Source organism: Astatotilapia calliptera, chromosome 11 (assembly GCF_964374335.1).
Source record: "Astatotilapia calliptera chromosome 11, fAstCal68.1, whole genome shotgun sequence".
NCBI classification, from domain to species: Eukaryota; Metazoa; Chordata; class Actinopteri; order Cichliformes; family Cichlidae; genus Astatotilapia; species Astatotilapia calliptera.
Window position 1 is genome coordinate 5,178,346 of NC_137432.1, and position 22,620 is coordinate 5,200,965.

The window sequence follows — 22,620 nt, forward strand, 5'->3', positions numbered from 1 at the left end:
TTACATCTCATAAAAATATTTTTGCAGTGTCACCATGTTCAGGGTCTTTCCAAATTTTGTCTAACATAGAGGTTTGTTGAAATTCCAACTTTTTTAGGTACTTGAAAAGTGAGAGGATGATGAGAACTATATGTTTAACATAACATCAATGTAAAAATATATACTGACCATCAAGAGCACAGCAAAAACAAGATTTATACACAAAAAGTTGCCTAAAGAAGTAAGGGAGTTTTCAGACATTACAGTAAAAACCCAAAACAAATCCATGTTGGGTGACACTTTATAATACCCACCCAGTATTGAACATCATTAAGGTATTAGTTAAAACTTAATTCATCATTTAAAAACCAATACTCCCTTTTAGCTTGTCATTTAGAAACATTGATGTAAATAGTTGCTTTGTATTTCATAGTAATTTCACACTATTAAGCATTATTAAGGTATTAATAAAGTATTAGCAAGTGCTGAATTCATCATTTATATAGCATTAATCATCCCTAGTTTGCCATTTATAAATAAAGATATATTATTATGAATATGATTATTACTAGTAGTGATGTAATTGCAGTGATATCTGTATATAGTGTAACAGTAACAGATGGAAAAACATATCTGTATTTATAAATGGCATACTAAGGAGGAGCCCTCGCTGATACCTCACTAATGTTTAATGGTGTGACATTACAATAAAATGCTACCAAATAGTTTTGTAGAATTTATTTGGGAGTTGTTAACGGTTCATGATATAATTTTAAAAAGTCTATGTAAATGATTAATAAAGCATTTAAAGGCACATTTGAAATGAGCTAGTTGTATTAATAAAGGTTTTATAACTATTTCATATTCTAATTTGTGGTTAATTTAGATGGTAACTAGTTGTTAGTTCACTTTTTTCTGTGGCTTTATTAAAAATGAGAATCATCTATATCCTACAAAGCATTTACAAAAGGAAACTAAAATGCCACCAGAACTTTGAGACTCGAACACGTTTCAGCTATCTTTACAGTAAAAGAAGGGAAGAGACAAAGAACAAAATGATGCAGAACATATAAATATGTATTGCAAGACATAAACATAACTGAATAGGTGCAGAACTAGAGTGTGAATTTTACAAGGGTTTAAAAGAGAAAGCGTCACAGTGAGCGATTGGAGCCACAGGGTACTTTAACTTAAATATACTGCTCAAAAAAAAATTCATGGGACATAAGACTGGCATCAAGTCTGTTAAACTTGTGAGACATTGATCTGGTCAGTTAAGTAGCATATGGGGTTGTTAATCAGTTTCACTAGTTCTACATTTGGCTAGAATCAGTGTCACAACTGATAGCATGAAGTGATAACTGCAGAGATTCCACAAGTAGTCCAACTCCTCCAGGATGCCAAATCAATACGTGACATTGTCTGAAAGTTTGCTGTGTCTTCCAGCATAGTCTCAGGAGCATTCAGGAGATTCCAGGAGACAGGTAGTTACTCTTGGAGAGCTGGATCGGGCCGTAGAAGATCCTTAACCCATCGGCAGGACCTGTATCTGCTACTTCTACAGTGCACAGAATTAGCAGGTCCACCACTGGTGCCCTGTGCTTTTCACAGATGAAAGCAGGTTCACCCCGAGAACATGACAGATCTGAAAGAGTCTAAAAAAGCTGTGGAAAGCATGATACTCCCTGTAACATTGTTCAGTATGACTGGTTTGGTGGGGGGGGGGGGGGGGGGTCAGTGATGGTGTGGGGAAGCATAGACCTCTACAGTCAGGCAACTCTGAGTAGCATTTTGAGTTGTTGGCATGAAAATGGACTAGCCTGTGCATCCTTTTTTCACTGTGAATTTTGGGGTGTTTTTGAATTTGGCCCTCAACCTGTGCATCAAAATGACGTGGCATCCTTTTATTCCTAACACATTACCTAGTTCATATTGGTATAGATGCCCGGCATGATTGTTTTCCCCACTGAGATCTTTTCGAAGTGTGCCTTTAATTTTTTTGAGCGGTGTATACTGAAATGTCATCATGAAAAAAATAACAAAGATTAAAAATCAAACAATGTTCTAAAAACAGTAGTGAGTATTTCAGACAACTTCACAAACAAGTACAACCACAAACAAAGTATCTATCATATTAAACTGTTAATGCCTATTTTAAAACTTTAGTTTAAATTCTTGACTTTGTTTCTTGAGTTCAAGCAAAGACATATGGCAATATAGTGTAGCTTTAAGTAAAATGTGACATGAAAAAAAAATTGCCATTCAGGTTAAGGCAGAAATATGCAATAGTCAAAGTCAAAGTCAAAGTCAACTTTATTGTCAATTCTGCCACATGTACAGGACATACAGAGAATAGAAACTACGTTACTCTCAATCCCTAGATAAAATAGTAAATGAACATTTAAATATAAGAGTGATTAAAAAATGCAGGTAAAATAATTAAAAAGTAAAAATTTAAATAAATACAATACAATTTTACATATAACAAGAAAGCTATACAATATACAATATAATGGGTAAATGACATTGGGTGTAAACCAGGCAGAGTAGTGCAAATAGGCAAATAGTGCAAATGGAGATTTAGTAATGTACGGTAAGAGGTAGTGTAACAACAGAGTCTTATGAGGTAATGGCAGTCCAATGCTCCACAAAGTGACTGGTAACTGGTGCAGGCCAGTGAGTGAGTCAGAGTGTGTGTGTGTGTGTGTGACAGAGTTCAGTGAGACCGTGGAGGAGAGAGGGGAGAGGGGGCAGAATCGGGAGGGAGTTAAGCTTCCTGACAGCCTGATGGATGAAGCTGTCCTTCAGTCTGCTGGTCCTGGCCTGGAGACTTCGCAGTCTCCTCCCCGACGGCAGCAGCTTGAAGAAGCTTTGCATTGGGTGCGTGGGATCAGCCGCTATGCAAAGGGCTTTTTTAGTGAGACGGGTGCTGTAAATGTCCTGGAGGGAGGGGAGAGAGACACCAATGATCCTCTCTGCAGCTCTCACTATGCGTTGGAGGGTTCTATGACAGGACGCATTGCAGGCTCCAAACCACACAGTGATGCAGCTCGACAGGATGCTCTCGATGGTGCCTCTGTAGAAAGTGTACATGATGGGGGCTGGTGCTCCTGCTCTTCTTAGTTTGCGGAGAAAGAAGAGACGCTGCTGTGATTTCTTGGCCAGTGCTGTGGTGTTGTACGTCCAGGAGAGATCCTCTGTGATGTGCACACCCAAGAACTTGGTGCTGCTCACTCTCTCCACAGACGCTCCGTCAATGGTCAGAGGAGCATGTTGGGTGTGCATTCTCCTGAAGTCCACAACAATCTCCTTCGTCTTCTCCACATTCAGAGAGAGATTGTTGTCAGCACACCACGTGGCCAGGCGTCTCACCTCACTTCTGTAGTCGGTCTCATCCCTGTTGCTAATGAGACCCACCACCGTTGTGTCATCCGCAAACTTGATGAAGAGGTTGGAGCTGTATGATGGAGTGCAGTCATGGGTCAGCAGAGTGAAGAGGAGGGGGCTCAGCACACATCCCTGCGGGGCCCCCGTGTTTAGAATGATGGTGCTGGATGTATTACTGCCGACCTGTACTGCTTGAGGTCTTCCGGTGAGGAAATCCAACAGCCAGTTGCACAGTGAGGTGTTGAGCCCCAGCTGGACCAGTTTTTGAGTGAGCTGTTGGGGGATTATAGTGTTGAATGCTGAACTGAAATCTATGAACAGCATTCGAACATATGAGTCTTTTTTGTCCAGGTGTGTGAGTGCCGAGTGGAGTGCAGTGGAGATGGCATCATCGGTTGAGCGGTTTGGCCGATACGCAAACTGGAAGGGATCCAGGGAGGGGGGCAGGACAGTCTTGATGTGTTGCATGACTAGTCGTTCGAAGCACTTCATCAGGATGGGAGTAAGTGCAACAGGACGGTAGTCATTAAAGCAGGAGGGAGATGACTTTTTTGGAACCGGAATGATTGTGGTGGCTTTAAAACATGTGGGGACGACAGCCTGGATGAGTGATATGTTGAAGATGTCTGTGATGACATCAGTGAGTTCCACTGCACAGTCTCTCAGTACACGACCAGGAATGTTGTCAGGACCCGGAGCTTTACGTGCATTGATCCTGCTGAGGGATCTCCTCACGCTGTCCGGGGACAGAGTCATCACCTGGTCACCAGGAGGGGGTGGGGTCTTCTGTGCAGTGGTGCTGTTTTGGACTTCAAAGCGAGCAAAGAAAGTGTTCAGCTCGTTCAGCAGGGGGATAGTGCTATCACAGGTCTGTGGTGGGGGCTTGTAATCTGTGATGGTCTGAATGCCCCGCCACAGGCTCCGTGAGTCTCTGCTGTCTTTGAAGTGATGAGATATTTTCCTGGAGTACTGTCTCTTACGGTGTGTTCACACCGAACGCGATGGACGCGAATAGAGCGTCAGGTTTACATGTAAAGTCAATGGAAAGGCGCGATGACGTGCGATTGCGGGTCCCGCGAAAATTCGGAAGCAGATTTGCGTCGCGAAAACGCCAAAACGCGTGAAACGCGCGTCAGTGTAGCGCGTCAGGCGCGTTTGACGCGCGAATAAAACCACGCGCGTGAGTTTTTGTGTTGCACTTTGTGCATACGCGCGTTTCGCGTCTACCGCTCGAGTTGGAAAAATCTGAACTCCAGCGTCAAATCGCGCCGCGACAACCAATCAGGAGCCTGGTGACGTGGCTCTGACCTAGGTCAAAGGGGCAGATCCAGCCAAAGCCCTTCATTCTTCATTCAGTATGGAGGAAAAGCTGATCAGCGCCGTGGCTAACCACCCCGAGCTATATGATGCCAGCTCCTATTTCTACCGAGACAGGAATAAAAAGGACCTAGCTTGGAGACACATAAGTGAGGAGATCGGGCAACCTGGTAAGTTCATTCCTTCTTCTTTTTAATTTTCAGACTGACCCGATGAAGCCGTGCAAAAGCTAGCAAGCGCGCCTACTGTCCCGCGATTTTCCCACTGTTGTACAAATACCTTTCCGCTAACCAGATAATGCGTTTATTCAGAGGACATCTGCAGGAGAAAGTGGAAGAGCCTCAGGGACACCTATAATAAGGAGAAGAGGTCAGAGAAGGAGAAGAGGAGTGGGTCTGCAGCAGGATCGGGGAGGAGATGGAAGTTCTTCGCGGTCATGGGGTTTCTGGACCCCTTCCTCACCCCGCGGGAGACCAGCGGTAATATGGTGCGGACCGTGGAGAACTTCTCCCCCGAGGACCAGGGACAGCCCGAAGAGGCAGCAGGGGAGTGTCAGTCAGAAGGTATGTTTACAATTAATTAATGTAGGCAGTTAATTTATGCGTGTTGTCATACAGGAATATATTTTGTTTATTAATAAACAGTATAAAGTAGTCCCGCTGTTCATCCGTCACTGCCTCGCCTTTTCGCTGATTTTTTTATTGCACCGTACAGCTTTCAACGATGCGCATTGCATTCTGCAGCCCAAATGACAAATCTCCTCCGTGTCGTGTCTCCTGCGCTTGCCAAACTTATCATGTTTGGTTTTGATAACCATCACTTCAAATAGAAAAAAACAGCACAAAAACACTCATAACTATGACCCTCATTCGGAAATAGACACCTGCACCGGGAGCAAAAAAGGCGCACAAAAGTGGCGCCGCAGACGGAGAAAAAGCGCGGCATAATACTTTTACGTTTTAAAATCGACAAAGGTTTGCACTTTGAGAATCAACTTGTGAGAACTGTGACTACTGTTCATGTGCTGCAATAAATGGGAGACCACTGTATATAATAATAAGTATATAATAATATAATATTCTCTATGACTATTGTCTTCAACCTGTTAACATTTAATATTGTCTTGATAGAGTCAAGTTATCATGCAGCAGAGTCCTCCCCTGTTGCTTCTCCTGACTCCCCAGTCCCTGGTCCCTCCACTCCTGCTGCTGCACCCACAGGTATGAACATCAAGCACTGATAGCTTTTTACTTGCTTGGATTCCCTTGTGATCACCTTTACTAAATATCTACAACCAATCTGTTCATATCCTGGTTTTTTTCAATTTTGAAAATGACAATCTAGTAGCAGCCTTCTCATTTCTTTGTGGTGTTTTGTTCTGTTTTTTACAGGCCCACAGAGGAGGAGAGCTCGAAGGCGGTCGAGGGAAGGGTCCCAGGATGGTCCATCGGCGGTGGAGCTGGCTATCCTGGAGTCCCTAAAGAGGCCACGCCCGTCTGCAACAGAGTATTTCCTCCTCGGCCTTGTTCCTGCTCTGGAGAGCATGCCGCCTCAGACACGAGAATTCGTGAAATTCCAAATTCATAAATTAGTTTTTGACAACAGCACAGCTGTGCTAAATTTGGAAACATTGGACCCTAATGATCAGTAGTTTTCTGATGAGGCAGCAGCTCTCCAGGGCAGAAACAATGTTCTTATTCTTCTCCTCCTTCTCCCCTGAGGCTCTTCCACTCCAAGCTGGGTCCTTTTTATTCCTGTCTCTCTGTAAATAGTTAAATTTCATATATTTATGTTGAATCTTTTTATTACTGAATTTATATATTTTATCAAATAAACATTTATAATGACAAATGTCTCTGTTCTACTACACAGCAAATATTGGCACCCGACTTGACACAAGTAGAATTTATTTCATATTATACTAACGACAAAATATACTGATACAGTGGGATGCAAAAGTTTGGGCAACCTTGTTAATAGCCATCATTGTCCTGTACAAATCGTTATTTGTCACAATTTAAATTGTCAGTTAAATACATCATATAGGAGACACACACAGTGATATTTGAGAAGTGAAATGCAGTTCACTGGATTTACAGAAAGTGTGCAATAACTTTACACTAAATAAAGCAGGTGCATATATTGGCAACACATAAAAAGAGAAATAACATAAATATGTAGTGTATATCAATGTGTGTGTCTCCTATATGATATATGTAATTGACATTTTTTACTGTAACCGATTCATACAGGAAAATAATGACTATTAATAAGGTTGCTCAAACTTTTGCATCACACTGGTTATAGGAACATAGTGAAGACAAGTTACTTAAGAGAATAAAGAGAGGTTAGGTTATTTTGGAGTAGAGATCCATTTATTAAGAAAATTTTAAAAAGACAGGAACACTCTTTAGAGGTTTGTGGGTGGCTCTTAAAAGAGCCGTTGTGGGGAAGTCACTCAGACTTCAAACAGGCTACTCCTTTGGTTGCCAAGACACAGCTCCCTCTGCCGAGAAGTGGGCCATGAACTTCTCCCTCACCAGGACAGCCTCTCTGGAGGAGTTGTTTGCTGCTACACGACCCAGGCCTTGCAACGGCTCCACCACAGCAGGTGCCCCACCCCTCACAGCAGGTGCCCCTCTCTCGTCCACACAGCGCAGAAAATTGTGGAGAACACACGTTGCCTTCACACACTTCTCCGCAATTTCAGGACGGAGCTCCATGGCACGCCGATACAACCTCCACTGTGAGGAGAGGATACCGAAGGCACTCTCCACTATCATCCTGGCCCTGGAAAGGCGATAGTTAAAGATCCTCTTCTCTAAAGGGAGGAGGCGTCCAGGGAAAGGTCTCATGAGCTCACGCCGCAGCGGGAACGCTTCATCAGCCACAAAGACATGGGGCTGGGCTCCACGGTGTTCTCCACCAGGTAGAGGCTGGTCAGGAGGCAGATGGAGAGTCCCAGCCCGAAGAGCCTGACCAAAGGTGGAGTTGGCCAGAATACCACCGTCGCTGGTCCTCCCGTACCCCCCAACATCAATGACACGGAAGCGATGCTCTGCATCCACAACCGCAAGGAGAACAATGGAGAAAGTTCCCTTGTAGTTGTGGAACATGGATCCTGAGTTGGGGGGTGCCTTCGTCTGGACGTGCTTCCCATCCAGAGCTCCACAACAGAGGGGGAAGTTCCAGCGCTCCTGGAATCCCTCTGCGATGGACCGCCAGTCTTCAGTTGAAGGCACAGCCATGAAATCGTCCACTAGACAGTCCCAGATGGCCGTCGCTACCTGGGGGATGATCTGGCTCACCGTGGACACACCGACTCGAAAACTGAACGCGATGGTCCTGAAGGAGTCCCCGGTGGCAAGGAACCTGGACAAAATTGTTTAAAATGTGTATTATGTGTACTGCAGTTACAAAATACATTATTGAAATTCCAAAATTACAAATTCCAAAACATAAATCTTACATAAAACATTTTGTAATTATAAGGATAATTACATGATATATATTTGATATAATCTAAAACAGTCTGCAGTGATTATATACAAATATTCAACTATCCCAGAAATTAAACCAGGTATAAATAAACAAAAGGAGTGTGTATCACTACAAAGATTAACCCACAGTGGTCCTAATACCAGTTTGATATCAGCAAACACCGAGAGCATACCTATGACACCACAGCCATGCTATCATTCAACCACTGATAACAGCATAAATCGAATTAAATCGGGACTTGATGAGACCATCTGAGTATCACTAGAAATATTATAAACAGTACCAGTTTGCTATCGGTAAACACCGAGAGCATTCACTGTTAGCATAGCACATCCATGTTAGCAGTGTATAAACGATACACTGCTAACATGGATGTGCTATGCCATCAGTAAACGCCGACAGCATTCACTGTTAGCATAGCACATCCATGTTAGCAGTGTATAAACGATAGTTTATACACGCCGACAGCATTCACTGTTATAGCACATCCATGTTAGCAGTGTATACACGATACACTGATAACATGGATGTGCTATGCCATCAGTAAACGCCGACAGCATTCACTGTTAGCATAGCACATCCATGTTAGCAGTGTATAAACGATAGTTTATACACGCCGACAGCATTCACTGTTATAGCACATCCATGTTAGCAGTGTATACACGATACACTGATAACATGGATGTGCTATGCCATCAGTAAACGCCGACAGCATTCACTGTTAGCATAGCACATCCATGTTAGCAGTGTATAAACGATAGTTTATACACGCCGACAGCATTCACTGTTATAGCACATCCATGTTAGCAGTGTATACACGATACACTGCTAACATGGATGTGCTATGCCATCAGTAAACGCCGACAGCATTCACTGTTAGCATAGCACATCCATGTTAGCAGTGTATAAATGGATGGTTTAGCATATATTAGCACAGGTATCAATAAAGGACTACTGTATTGACCACTTTTACTAACCTCAGGCAGACGGACAGGCGCTCTGCAGGTGGGATTGAGCGCCTGTAATTGGTGTCTAGGCGGGCGATTCTGGGACCGACGCGGGAAAGCAGGTCCTCAAACTGGCCGGGTGACAGACGATGATATCGCTGGAATCTGCCGTCATCCAGGCGCAGCTCCTGGAGCAAATGGTGAAACTCACCAAACTGCTCACGCGCCTGGAGGACTTGATGGACCCAGGTACGGCGAGGACGTCTTTTACGCTGCTGCTCTGCTCTCCACAGTAAATAGAGAAGGGAGACTCTCTCTTCAAGCGCTAGCTCGACAGCTGCCATCTTGCAAAGATGGAAACTCCCACATTTCCGGTTCACGCGCGTCACGCGCGTCAAAATATCATATTTTGACGCGCGATGGATTTTTCTTGGACACGCGTTGAGACGCGAATGTACACGCGTCAAATTAGGGGCGTTTGGGGCGTTTTATTCGCGTCCATCGCGTTCGGTGTGAACACACCGTTAGCCTCTCTGATGCCACGGGAAAGGTTGGCCCTAGCTGTCCTCAGGCTTGCCTCGTCTCCATCTCTGAAGGCAACATTCCGAGCTTTCAGCAGCCTGTAGACCTCTCCTGTCATCCATGGTTTTTGATTGGCCCGGACAGTTATGGTTTTCGTGACTGTTACATCCTCAATACACTTGTTGATGTAGGCAGTAACAGTCTCTGCGTACTCCTGGAGGTCAGTGGTGTTGTTATAGGTGGCAGCCTGCTTAAACATGTTCCAGTCTGTGGTGTTGAAGCAGTCCTGTAAAGCCTCTGAAGACCCTTCTGGCCACACTTTTATCCGCTTACGAACCGGTTTGGTGACTTTAACGAGCGGTCTGTAAGCAGGCATTAGCATGACAGTGATATGGTCTGAGGCGCCGAGGTGGGGGAGGGGAAAAGCTTTGTAGTAGCTAAAGATGAATCATTTACACAGTCTGGGGCATGATCAGGTTCAAACCTCCCTTTCCTTATGTCTAGTATGCTGGGGTCTTCCCATGATTCATTCACTATGTGTTTATACACTACTCTGCATTTAATAATTATTTAATATTGATCTCTTACACAATGTGTCTTTCTCAAATCACCCCCAACCAGTCGGAGCAGATGGCTGCCCCACCCTGAGCCTGGTTCTGCCTACGATTTTTCCTGTTAAACGGAAGTTTTTCCTTCCCACTGTCTGTTAAATCTTGGTGAAAGGGGGTTGTTTGATAGTTTCCCTCTATTATTTTAGGGTCTTTACCTTACAGTATACAGTTGTGAGGTGATTGTTGTTGTGATTTGATATCATTTATATAAAATTCAATTAAAACATTACATTGAAACTAAATTTTCAAAATGATACCATGAACCAATAACAGCTACTAAATAACAATTTATTTAAAAAAATGTATAAATGACATACTAAAATGAAGTGATTTAAAATTCTATATGGATTCTATAAACACATACTTTATATGGATTCAATTTTAGGTTGGATTTGCCCTGAAAAATACTTACTTGCCTTACTTTGAGCTTTGGAGTAAAAAAAAAATGGAACATTCCTTACAGACTTCTTGTTCATTGTTTATTGTCTACATGTTTGTCCTTAAATATTCATACATAAATTCCAACCTCTGACATTAGCTGTGACAAGGAACCACAGAGGGCTCATCCACATTTTGTGCCAGTTTCTGTCAGAGCATATAAAGAGCCCATTACTGTGTCTGTTTGAGTAGCCGCAAATATCATTAGCAAGTCCTCCATGCCACCTCTGATTGCTTTTTGTGGCTCTCCAGTGGGGTAAAGGTTACCTTGCATTCATTTACTGAGGCCATTACCTGCATATTCACACCAGATGCCATTACACATTATCAGAGTGTGACTGACAGATGCCAGAAGTGATTAGATCCAGCGGTTTAAAGTGGATGCTTACTGCCTGAAAATACACCTCCTGAGCTCTTAGATGTCAGCATGAAATGAGACAGACACTCCAAATGAGAGAACAGCTCAGGCTAATATCCCATCACAAATGCTATTTACTCTGGGTGTCTGGGTTTAGCTGGCTGCCCATAACTCTGTCTGCCCAAGCTGTGTGTTGCACGGAAGGAGCTCTGCCAGAAACATTTCTCTTGGAACCTAAGAAGACATTCGCAGTGTTTCAACCAGAATGATGCATATCAAATACATCCAAATTTTTGTCAATCATATCTAAAATCTCCTCCAAAAGCAGGCTAAGTGGTAGTCAGAGAGTGGCACAGTACCATGCTGGATCACCTTACAGCTAACATACAGGAAATAAAATTATTTAGTAAGTCTTGCATTTTTGATGGTCCCTTCCTCGTTTATGGATGAAGCTGCATTCATCATTAAGAGAATACCACAATTTTGAAAGGCAACATAATGGCAAACAGTCATCATAGTGTATGGCTTCCCTGAAAAAAATAGTAGAGGTTTTCACTTCTGCTAATTCCACTCAGTGCAGAATCTGAGCACTGTACCCGACTCTTTCTTCCACATCAAACATTCACGATATAACTCTGTAAAATTTAAAACTGAATATAATTTAGCATTATGAGGTCTATACAGTATTAGATGTATAGAATAGATGTCTCCCCTATTGGCTTCTCTTCATTGGTCCCTGTTAAATCCAGAATTTTCACATACAAGGTTTTGTATATTCAGGCCCCATCTTATCTTAAAGACCTCATGACCCTAACAGAGTACTTTGCCTCACATTGTACTTTTAAAAACCCTATGAACCACAAGTAAGTCAACTGTCTGAAAGCGGGGGGCAGATACTGCCAGCTTTTCTGGGCACCTGGAGCCCCTGGGACCCTGACCTCAGCTTGCACTGAGGAGCCTGGTCTCCAGCGGGATTGGCTGCCTGTCCTCTTAGGTCTTCAGTACTCTTGGGGGCTGCAGATGGCCTGGTTTCACCAGATCTATCTCTGCCTGCCTCTGGCTCGTGGGGGATGTTATTGCAGCTTCCCATCCTCATTGACAAGTACACTTCATAACAAAGACAAACACACACCACAAGAGGATTGTTGATTTATGTAGGTATTTCAGAATCAGAATCAGAATACTTTATTGATCCCTGGGGGAAATTATTTTTTGTTACAGTGCTCCATTTTAAACCAACATTAAGACAAGACAGACAATACACTAACTAAGAATAGTACAATATATACATATATATACATACATACATACATAAGTCACTCATAAATAAATAGTTGGAAAAGAAACGTGTAGTTGTAGCAGCAAACAGTTTATTATTTATTAGGGGTGCAACGATACTCGTATCGATATTGAACCGTTTGATACAGTGCTTTCGGTTCAGTACGCATATGTATTGAACAATACAAAATTTTTAAATTTATTTTATCAACTTTCCTTCTGACGATGCTGTCTGTGTTGAGTGCTCAGTGGATCGAACCCAGAATCACTGAGCTCAGGGCAAGTTAGCGAGACAGAAGTTAAGCTCTCCTTGCAACATGGCAAATTGAACCTCCCCCACCCTCATTCAGATCTGGCGTTTGGAACTATTTTGGTTTTCATGTGACGTATGACCCTGAAGGTAAGCGCGTCATGGACAAAAGTAAAACAGTATGTCGGATGTGCCACCCAATGCTCAATTACATTGGTGGGAACTAGTGCGTTAGCGCAGTTATCTGTCACGGAGGAGCAGGGAGGACTCGGCGCAGACTGAAATCTTAGAAAAACAGGTTTATTTACACACTCCAGGTGCACTATATACAGGTGAAGGAGAAGGGGGCCAGGGTTCCCAGGGGTGCAGAGCGGGGTCGGGAAAAGCGTCCAGAGTCTCCAAACCAAACACGAGAAATCTGCATACAGAGAACAAGGGTTAGCACGGAACTTTCACGGACAGAGCTCAAAACTGGCTGAGGCTAAAGTAGCACTGACGAGCATTATTCAATAGTCCAGCGGCGAGGTGCTCTCAGTCACTGCCTTAAGTAGCGGGAGCAAACAAGGTGAGGAGCCACAGGTGATTGCCTACAGGTGGTGGAGGCCGGGAGCTCACAATGAGCTCCGCCCAGGCAGCGAGCAGAGAGAGAGGAGAGAGAGAAAAGACAAAACATAACATGTAGCCAGGGGGCCAGCTGAGCAGGCACGGGGACCATGACAGTACCCCCCCCCTCAACGGGAGCCTCCCGGCGACCCACCAGGCTTACCCGGATACCGACGATGGAAGTCCCGGATCAACTCCTTGGCCAGGACAGCCGACCGGGGCACCCAGGATCGTTCCTCCGGCCCGTAGCCCTCCCAATCCACCAGGTACTGGAAACCCCGTCCCCGGCGCCGAGAGTCCATAATACGAGTGATGGCGTACACCTCCTGACCATCCACAAGCTGGGCGGGCGGAGGGGCCCTAAGAGGGGGGCACAGCAGGCTGGAGAGCACGGGCTTGACCTGAGAGACGTGGAAGATGTAGTGTATGCGCATATTGCGCGGCAGCTTCAGGCGAACAGACACCGGGTTGACAACAGAGTCAATTTCAAAAGGCCCAAGGAAGGTGGGCGCCAGTTTCTAGGACTCAGCGCGAATAAGCACAAAGCGAGTGGACAGCCATACCTTCTGACCCGCGGCGTATGCAGGGGCAGGGGTCCGACGGCGATCAGCGAGGGCCTTGTTTCGCTCCTTAGTTCGGAGCAGGGCCGCTCTGGTAGTACGCCAGGCCCGACGGCACCTTCGGAGGTGGTGTTGCAGAGAGGGGACCGCATGCTCGCCTTCAAGAGCAGGAAACAGCGGCGGTTGGTACCCCAGAGAAGCCTCGAACGGCGACATTCCCGTGGCGGACGACGTGAGGCTGTTATGAGCGTACTCAATCCACGGTAACTGGTCGCTCCAGGTGCCTTGATTGTGGGAGACAACACAGCGAAGGGCAGCTTCCAGCTCCTGGTTGGCACGCTCCGTCTGTCCGTTGGTCTGAGGGTGAAAACCAGATGAAAGACTAACCTTTGTGCCCAGGGTCATGCAGAACTCTTTCCAAACCCGCGAGGTGAACTGAGGGCCTCTGTCGGAAACGATGTCGTCAGGGATGCCGTGCAGCCTAAACACATGTGCCGTGAGCAGTTGAGCAGTCTCCAGTGCGGTCGGGAGCTTTGTGAGGGCAACAAAATGTGCAGCCTTAGAAAAACGGTCCACAATGGTTAGTATTACTGTGTTACCTGAAGAGGATGGCAGCCCCGTGACGAAGTCCAGGGCGATGTGGGACCAGGGCCGGCCAGGAGTGGGGAGAGGCTGGAGCAACCCGGACGGCGGTTGGTTGGGACGCTTGTTTTGAGCGCACGTGGGACAGGCGGTCACATAGTCTCTAGTGTCTTTTATCAGGGAGGGCCACCAGAAGTAACGTTGCAAGAAGGAGATCGTGCGATGAAGTCCAGGGTGGCAGGAAAAGCGGGCGGTGTGACCCCACTGGAGAACACGTGACCTGACGGATGTGGGAACATAAAGCCGCCCTGGTGGGCCCGTCCCTGGGTCGGGTTCGGTGACTTGCGCCTCGAGGATTTGGGATTCAATCGCCCAAGTGACTGCTCCGAACACGCAGGAGGAGGGGAGGATGGGCTTAGGGTCAGGGTCTTTCTCCGTAACGGTGAACAGCCGGGAAAGGGTGTCAGGTTTTACGTTTCGTGACCCGGGCCTGTAGGTGAGAGAAAAGTCAAACCGTGAGAAAAACAGAGCCCACCTGGCCTGCCGGGAGTTGAGACGCTTCGCTGACCGGATGTACTCCAGGTTTTTGTGGTCTGTCCATACAATAAAGGGATGCTCAGCGCCCTCTAGCCAGTGCCTCCATTCCTCTAGTGAGAGTTTCACAGCCAGCAGCTCTCGGTCCCCAATGTCATAATTCCGCTCCGCTGGTGTGAGGCGGCGAGAGAAGAAGGCACACGGGTGGAGTTTACCTTTAAAGCGCTGAGACAGGACTGCCCCAACCCCCGTCTCCGACGCATCCACCTCCACCACGAACTGTTGGTTGAGGTCAGGCTGTTGAAGGATAGGAGCGGTGGCAAACCTTTCCTTTAGGCAGGCGAACGCCTCCTGGGCTGGCGGGTCCCACTGAAACGACACCTTCAGGGAAGTAAGTCTTGTGAGAGGCAATGCGATCTTACTATAATCTTTAATGAAGCGCCTGTAGAAATTGGCAAAGCCCAAAAAACACTGGAGCTGCAGGCGATTTGGGGGCTTGGGCCAGTCTAGGACTGTTTGGACCTTTGCCGGGTCAGGCTTCAGATTACCTTGAGCGATGATGTACCCCAAGAACGCCACTGAGTCTACGTGGAAGTCACATTTCTCCGCCTTCACAAAGAGTCTGTTCTCCAACAGGCGCTGGAGAATCTGTCTCACATGGACTTCGTGCTCCTTCACAGTCTTTGAAAAAACAAGAATGTCATCAAGGTAGACAAAAGCACAGCGGTTAATAAAATCCCTGAGGACATCATTGACTAGCGCTTGGAACAGCAGGGGCGTTCGTCAGACCGAAGGGCATTACCAAATACTCAAAATGACCAAGATGTGTATTGAATGCCGTCTTCCACTCGTCTCCCTTTCGAATCCTCACTAGGTGGTAAGCGTTTCTCAGATCGAGTTTGGTGAACACTGTAGCCCCTTGAAGTAGTTCAAAGGCAGAGGAGAGAAGGGGCAGCGGGTATTTGTTTTTGATCGTGATTCTGTTGAGGCCATAGTCTATACACGGCCGGAGGGTTTTGTCTTTCTTGCTGACGAAAAAAAACCCCGCACCCACAGGAGAAGAAGAGGACCACATAATGCCCGCGGCCAGCGAGTCGGTGATGTATTTCTCCATTGTCTCTCTCTCAGGTTGGGTGAGACTATACAAGTGGCCAGAGGGAAGCGGCGCCCCCGGGAGGAGGTCAATGGCACAGTCGTAGGGCCTGTGGGGGGGGAGCATTTTTGCTTTGTCCTTGCTGAATACTGCTGCCAGGTCGTGATAGACAAAGGGAACAGCGGACAAATCGCACTCCTCTGTGGGCTCAACTGTGGTTAGCTGAGTGACCGGGGGGGTGGCAGTTTTAAGACAGTTCATGTGGCATTCCACACTCCACCCCGTAACACGCTCTTTCTTCCAGTCTATCTGGGGGTTATGTTGCACCAACCAAGGGTAACCTAACACAAGTGGTGCAAACGGTGTCTTGAACACGAAGAAGCTAATCCTTTCAGTATGGTTACCGGAGAGTGTGAGAGACAAGGGTTCAGTAATATGAGTGATGTCTGGCAAACGTTGGCCTGATAAGGCAGACACACGGAGCGGATTTGTCATGATCCGGAGTCTGCGACTCCGTGTTTGTTTAGTTTATTAGTATTCTGTGGTTTTGGTTACCTTGGGTGTTTTTACTCTTCTGTTTCATGGTTCATGTTCCTATGTTCTGTGTCCCCCAGTCTGTGTTAAGTTGGTGTGTTATGTCATTGCGTGTATGTGTTTCCTGTTTTATTGTGAAGGTCTGCGTCTTATGTGAGTGTTTCAGTTTGTCTCCCTACTCTCGTCACGTGATCACTCCCAGCTGTGTTCCCACCTGTATGTAATCTCCCTGTGTTCTCTGAGTGTATTTAAGTTGTGTCTTCTGTCATAGTAATTGCTGGTTCGTCTGTATTGTTTCCCCTCGGTCTCCCTGCGTCTCCCCGTATGTATTTCCCCGGACCTCCCTGCATCTTCGTTTCTGGTTTGTCTTATTAGTTTACCCAGTTTAGGTTTCTAGTTTCATATTTTGCCACCCTTGCTGTTTGTATTGACCCACTATCATAAATAAACACCCACCTGCACCAGAACTGCCGTCCTTTTGGTCCTACTACAAATCCACACGGCTTGCCCCGCAAACCGTGACAGGATTAGGCAAAGCTGTGGTAGCAACGTTCAGCTTTGTGGCTAGTGAGATATCAATGAAGCTCTGCTCAGCACCAGAGTCTATTAATGCAGAAAGAGGGTGAATCGCTGTCTGTATCGTGAGCTTTGCGGGCAATGTTAAACGTGGATGGGAGTGTTTACCATACAGGTCGCCCACCAGTACCCTCTCCATTACTGGTGGGCGCGCTCTTTTGCCAGAGCCGGGCAGGTGGAGATAAAGTGACCCTTACGGCCGCAATACAGGCACTCACCAGCGGAGAACCGACGCTGACGTTCCGCGGGTGAAAGGCGGGAGCGACCTATCTGCATCGGCTGCTCTCCTTCCTCGCCCCCGCTGTACTCACGGGCTCCTCGTGACTCGGGGGAAGGGTCTCTTGTTGCCCGTGGCTCCGACGATGCGTGCCTCCGCACGCTCCGGCGCGCACGCAGCCGATCATCCACCTGAATACACAGCGACGTAACAGCCTCCAGAGATTGAGGGAGTTCACGCATCATTAATTCGTCCTTTAGGTCGTCGTTGATGTTATTTAGTAACGTGGTCCTTAATGCCTCCTGCCCCCACTTTGTTTGCGCTGCCAGGGTCCAAAAATCAACAGAATAATCAGCCATGCTGCGCTTACCTTGTTTAAGGTTGAGTAAGCGGTGACCGGCAGCTTCTGTGCTGGAGCCCTTATCAAACACAGCATTAAACTTGGAAAGGAAGTCAGCATACGTAATTACAGGGTTTGCTTGAAGTTGAGCCTGCGCCCAGGTCAAAGCACGGTCACGTAACAGCTGAACGAAATAGGCGATCTTGACCTCATCGCTAGAAAAGACATGTGGCAATTGGCGAAAATGCATAGCGCACTGCATCAAAAACCCCGCGCACTTCCCCAGCTCCCCCGTGAATGCCTCAGGTGTGGGCAACAGCTTATCCAAAGACACAGAGGAGAGAGGTGGTGCAGCAGCGCTTGCAGCAAAGCCTGATGTTACCTGAGGAGATGAGGCAGAGGCTGGGCGCTCCGGGGGGCTCGTCTCGGGGGGGCTCGCCTCTAGTGGTGTTCATTGGGCGACGGCCAGAGCCAAGGCGGCCACCTCTCCACTGAGCCGGACTAACATCTGCTCGTGCCGGTGTAGTAGCTCCTCCAAGGTAATCGGGGCCGGGGCCGAGGAAGCAGAGTCCGCTGAGTCCATGGTTGGCTGGACTATTCTGTCATGGAGGAGCAGGGAGGACTCGGCGCAGACTGAAATCTCAGAAAAACAGGTTTATTTACACACTCCAGGTGCACTATATACAGGTGAAGGAGAAGGGGGCCAGGGTTCCCAGGGGTGCAGAGCGGGGTTGGGAAAAGCGTCCAGAGTCTCCAAACCAAACACGAGAAATCTGCATACAGAGAACAAGGGTTAGCACGGAACTTTCACGGACAGAGCTCAAAACTGGCTGAGGCTAAAGTAGCACTGACGAGCGTTATTCAATAGTCCAGCGGCGAGGTGCTCTCAGTCACTGCCTTAAGTAGCGGGAGCAAACAAGGTGAGGAGTCACAGGTGATTGCCTACAGGTGGTGGAGGCCGGGAGCTCACAATGAGCTCCGCCCAGGTAGCGAGCAGAGAGAGAGGAGAGAGAGAAAAGACAAAACATAACATGTAGCCACACAGGGCCAGCCGAGCAGGCACGGGGACCATGACATTATCTCGTTAACGGAGATTTGCCGTGTTGTGGCGTTAATGTCATTTCAACGAGATTAACGCTGACAGCACTAGTGGGAACACAACGAATATGACTGCACATGTACACTGACATCATCCTAGTGCAAAGACAAGTGGAAGCAGGCAAAAGCAACAAGCACGCATGCTACAAACTTTACCCGAGTCGTTTAGACAGCCGTTAGCACATGATTCTCCTTATGGGGACCTGATATGTTTAATATGCTGCTGAGAATATAGCCCAGAAGAAGCGTATAGTATAGCTTTTAATTTAGAAAGAGCCATTTCTCTGTAATAAACTCTTTTTTCCGGGGTGATCGTGGCTCAAGAGTTAGGAGTTCGCCCTGTAATCGGAAGGTTGCCGGTTCGAGCCCCAGCTTGGACAGTCTCGGTCGTTGTGTCCTTGGGCAAGACACTTTACCCTTTGCCTACTGGTGGTGGTCAGAGGGCCCGGTGGCGTCAATGTCCGGCAGCCTCGCCTCTGTCAGTGCGCCCCAGGGTGGCTGTGGCTATAATGTAGCTTGCCATCACCAGTGTGTGAATGGGTGGATGACTGGATATGCAAAGCGTTTTGGGGTCCTTAGGGACTATTAGAAGCGCTATATACTGTAAATACAGGCCATTTACCATTTTCCAAAGATGAGTGATTTCTCAATCAGATAGATTTATTATTTTATCCCTTTGTTGTTTCAGCAACATTAAATTCAAAAACTGTACGTTTGAGTTAAAATATATATTTATAATTTTAATAAATGACAAATTAAAAAAGCATGAACATTTTTTTGTATCGAAAAAATATTGAACCGTGATACCAAAGTATCGAACCAAACCGAACCGTGAATTTTGTGTATTGTTGCACCCCTAGTATTTATGTATGTATTTCTGCCTGTCCTGCCTTAGACATTATATATGACAATGTATTAACTGAAATAACACTAATAGAAATGAAGAAATAAACAGATAAATCCTGAACAAGAGGAGCCTGTAGTGAATTTATACAGCTGATCTTGGAAAAGTAAAACATGTTTCTCACAACAGTGCACTCAGATTATTCTGACTGCAAAAGTTGCTGGAGAGGAGAGGACAAAAAAAGAGAAGTGAATTATGTCCAGAGGTAAGCTGATTAAGAAATTTTCATCCACCCAATTATTTCCACTAGTCATCTCAAATCACCATAATTAAGAGCAAAGTATTAATATCACGGAAGAAATCAAGACTGCCTTTTATCTCTTATCATGCACATGATTTTTATCGATAGGCTGGCAAAGCGTGCTGTTTTTTCTACCTAATGATTCAAATAATGTTCTAAAAGCTTCCCACCAGATCTTTATGTAATAGTACAACAAAGGATGTAATCTGGGCGCTGAGCTACACCTAGCCTTGATATGTCATGGTCCTGGGTAATTAGACCCAGTGTTTTGAATTTTCTTGTATTTTGATGTCATTTTGTATTATTGTTTATGTTTAAGTTCACTTTGTTAGTCTTGAGTTTATTCTGTATCAACGAGGATGTTCTGTTTACCTTCTTGATTAGTAGATTACCTCATGTGTCGTTTTACTCTGTGTTTATGTGTGTGTGTGTGTGTGTGTGTGTGTGTGTGTGTGTGTGTGTGTGTGTGTGTGTGTGTGTGTGTTTATATATGTTGTATGAGTGCTTGTGTATTGTTTCCGTCCTCATGTTTCATTCTATGTTCCCCCCAGTTTGTCATGTCTCCTCTCTCCCTTGTACTCCCACATGCTCTCTCGCTCCCTCTCGTCTGCCTTTCCCCCACTTTTGTCTTCTTTACATAAACTTCTGATGTCCCATCAGGCACCAGGTGACTGAAGCCACTCCTGAAAGAGGCTAGGAGGCGGCCCGTCCAAGTCTTCTGCCCCGTCAGAGTGAAGCTGTTGCACTAAGAGTGGGAGTTACAGATGCACGCTGCCTCTCGGGCACTGTGGACTGACAGCACGCAGCTCTGCTGGCTGTAGGATGGCCAGCAGCGGTACTCCACGTTCCCAGAAGTGCCCATCCCTCGCATCACAGTGTGATCTCTGATTATTGATGGAGACAGGTTCTCCAGGTGTAGGTCAGACTTATAGAGGTGGAGGATGTGTTCAAAGGCCTCCAGTGTCTGATTGATGTCAGCTTTCAGCTCCCCTGTGGCGTTCATGATGCGGTCTACCAGGTGTGTGAGGCTGGGCGGGGCCTGGTGAGGCAGCAGGTAGGTGAAAAAATACCTGTAGGCGTTGTAAATGTTCCTCTTCTCGTTTAGCCCCTCACACACACCCCAAGCTGAGCAGGGCAGAGTAAAGTTTCTGTGTGGAAACTGGAGAGTACAGTCTGCGTCTGTGTGACAGGTGGTCTCCTCCGCGCTGGCATCATCCAGGTCCGTGAGCTTCAGCGAGCCGGACACTGTGACAAACTGCCGAGGCTGGAAGTCCAAAGGGCCACGGAGCCCAGAGGCGACTGAGAGAGGAAGTGGAGGAGCCGGACCAGGTCCAGACACACTCTGAATCTGTCCACCCAGGGGCTCTGGGGCAGCTGGATCATCTGGAGAGGGTTCCCCTGCTCCAGATTGACTGTGACTCTTTCGGCCTCTCCTTCTCTTCCTCCTTCAGCTTAATGATGTTCAGATGCTGGAGTCTTTGGAGAAGGACCATTTCTTTGCTCAGCTTGAATGAAACAAGTTTTAAATTAAGGCAACATGGTGGCACGGTGGTTAGCACTGTTGCCGCACAGCAAGAAGGTCCTGAGTTCAATTCCAACATCAGGCCAGGGTCTTTCTGTGTGGAGTTTGCATGTTCTCCCCGTGTTTGTGTGGGTTCCCTCCGGGTACTCCGCTTTCCTCCCACTGTCCAAAGACATGCAGCTTGTGGGGATAGGTTAATTGGAAAATCCAAATTGCCATTAGGTGTGAATGTGCGAGTGAATATGAGCGCGAATGGTTGTCTGTCCCTGTGTGTTGGCCCTGCGACAGACTGGCGACCTGTCCAGGGTGTACCCTGCCTCTCGCCCTATGACAGCTGGGATAGGCTCCAGCGCCCCCCGCGACCCTGAGAAGCGGAAGCGAATGGATGGATGGATTAAAAAAAATTATACATGATGTAGTAGATTTCTTCAAGAAAAAAAAGATAATTGAAACTAATTTGAATTGAACAAATATTTAAAATATAATCTGATCATTTTTAGAGCAGCCTTCGGGATCTCCACGTATTAACATGCTATTTTTAGACATGATGGATAGCATTAACAACCTAGTAGCTGCAAATAATCAATAATCATCCACATGATTATTAACAGACAAAAAGAAAACATATTACTGCTACAGAAATAGTTTTCCATACGAGATCACTGCAAAAAAGTGCAGCCTTACCTAATGTCCACCCTACTGTTACTCATTTTATATTAACAGGAACCCCGACTATTATGACAAGTTACTCTAAATATATTACAAATTTTCTCCACTACATAAAAACATACTTGAGAATAACTACAGTGTTTTTGTTATTCATTAAATCTTTGTTGTTTGAAACTATTTTGGAGCCGTGAGAGCGGTCATGTTTTTGCGCACTCCGTGCATTCTGGGACGATGACATATATAGGTTCAATGGCGTGTCCAGCGGGGTGGCCTGGGGGGGCACAGGCCACCCCCCCAACCAGACTGGCCACCCCAGGTGCCACCCCAAAGGCAAAACAATAAAATTCAATCAAATATCAAATGTCCGATTATGTTTTCACGGTGACGCTCATATATCCGAGTGTAAGTGAATGCAGCATCGGCTTCTGAGCTATGTGCATCACGTTAGCAAAGGTAGGAGAGCCAAGCACGAAAGACGTCACTGCAGGAAACAATTTTTCGGTGAAAGAAAATGAGGACAGAATAAATGTCCCGGTAAGTAATATTAAGTTTGTTGAGT

The 22,620-nt window shown here is 46.3% G+C and overlaps 2 protein-coding genes across 2 annotated transcripts; one reads left to right on the forward strand and one right to left on the reverse strand.

Moving 5' to 3' along the window:
- Positions 1-4,354: 4,354 nt before the first annotated feature.
- On the forward strand, positions 4,355-6,536 carry LOC113015588 (uncharacterized). Its single transcript, XM_080307754.1, has 4 exons — positions 4,355-4,853; positions 4,995-5,246; positions 5,814-5,903; positions 6,075-6,536. Exons 1-4 carry the CDS (start codon positions 4,724-4,726, stop codon positions 6,332-6,334), a joined length of 732 nt encoding a protein of 243 aa, XP_080163880.1. The 5' UTR covers positions 4,355-4,723; the 3' UTR covers positions 6,335-6,536.
- Positions 6,537-18,078: 11,542 nt separating this feature from the next.
- On the reverse strand, positions 18,079-21,387 carry LOC113035733 (extracellular tyrosine-protein kinase PKDCC-like). The gene is given in 4 exon segments (XM_080308277.1): positions 18,079-18,260; positions 20,456-21,148; positions 21,151-21,294; positions 21,297-21,387. Coding segments are annotated over 4 exon segments (1,086 nt in total). The 5' UTR covers positions 21,364-21,387.
- Positions 21,388-22,620: the final 1,233 nt, after the last annotated feature.

Excerpts from the sequence above, each read along its gene's own strand:
- LOC113015588 (XM_080307754.1), top strand. The coding sequence starts at position 4,724 with ATGGAGGAAAAGCTGATCAGCGCCGTGGCTAACCACCCCGAGCTATAT. Across the intron at positions 4,854-4,994 it reads TGAGGAGATCGGGCAACCTG|AGGACATCTGCAGGAGAAAG; the intron begins GTAAGTTCATTC and ends GCGTTTATTCAG. Across the intron at positions 5,904-6,074 it reads TCCTGCTGCTGCACCCACAG|GCCCACAGAGGAGGAGAGCT; the intron begins GTATGAACATCA and ends TGTTTTTTACAG.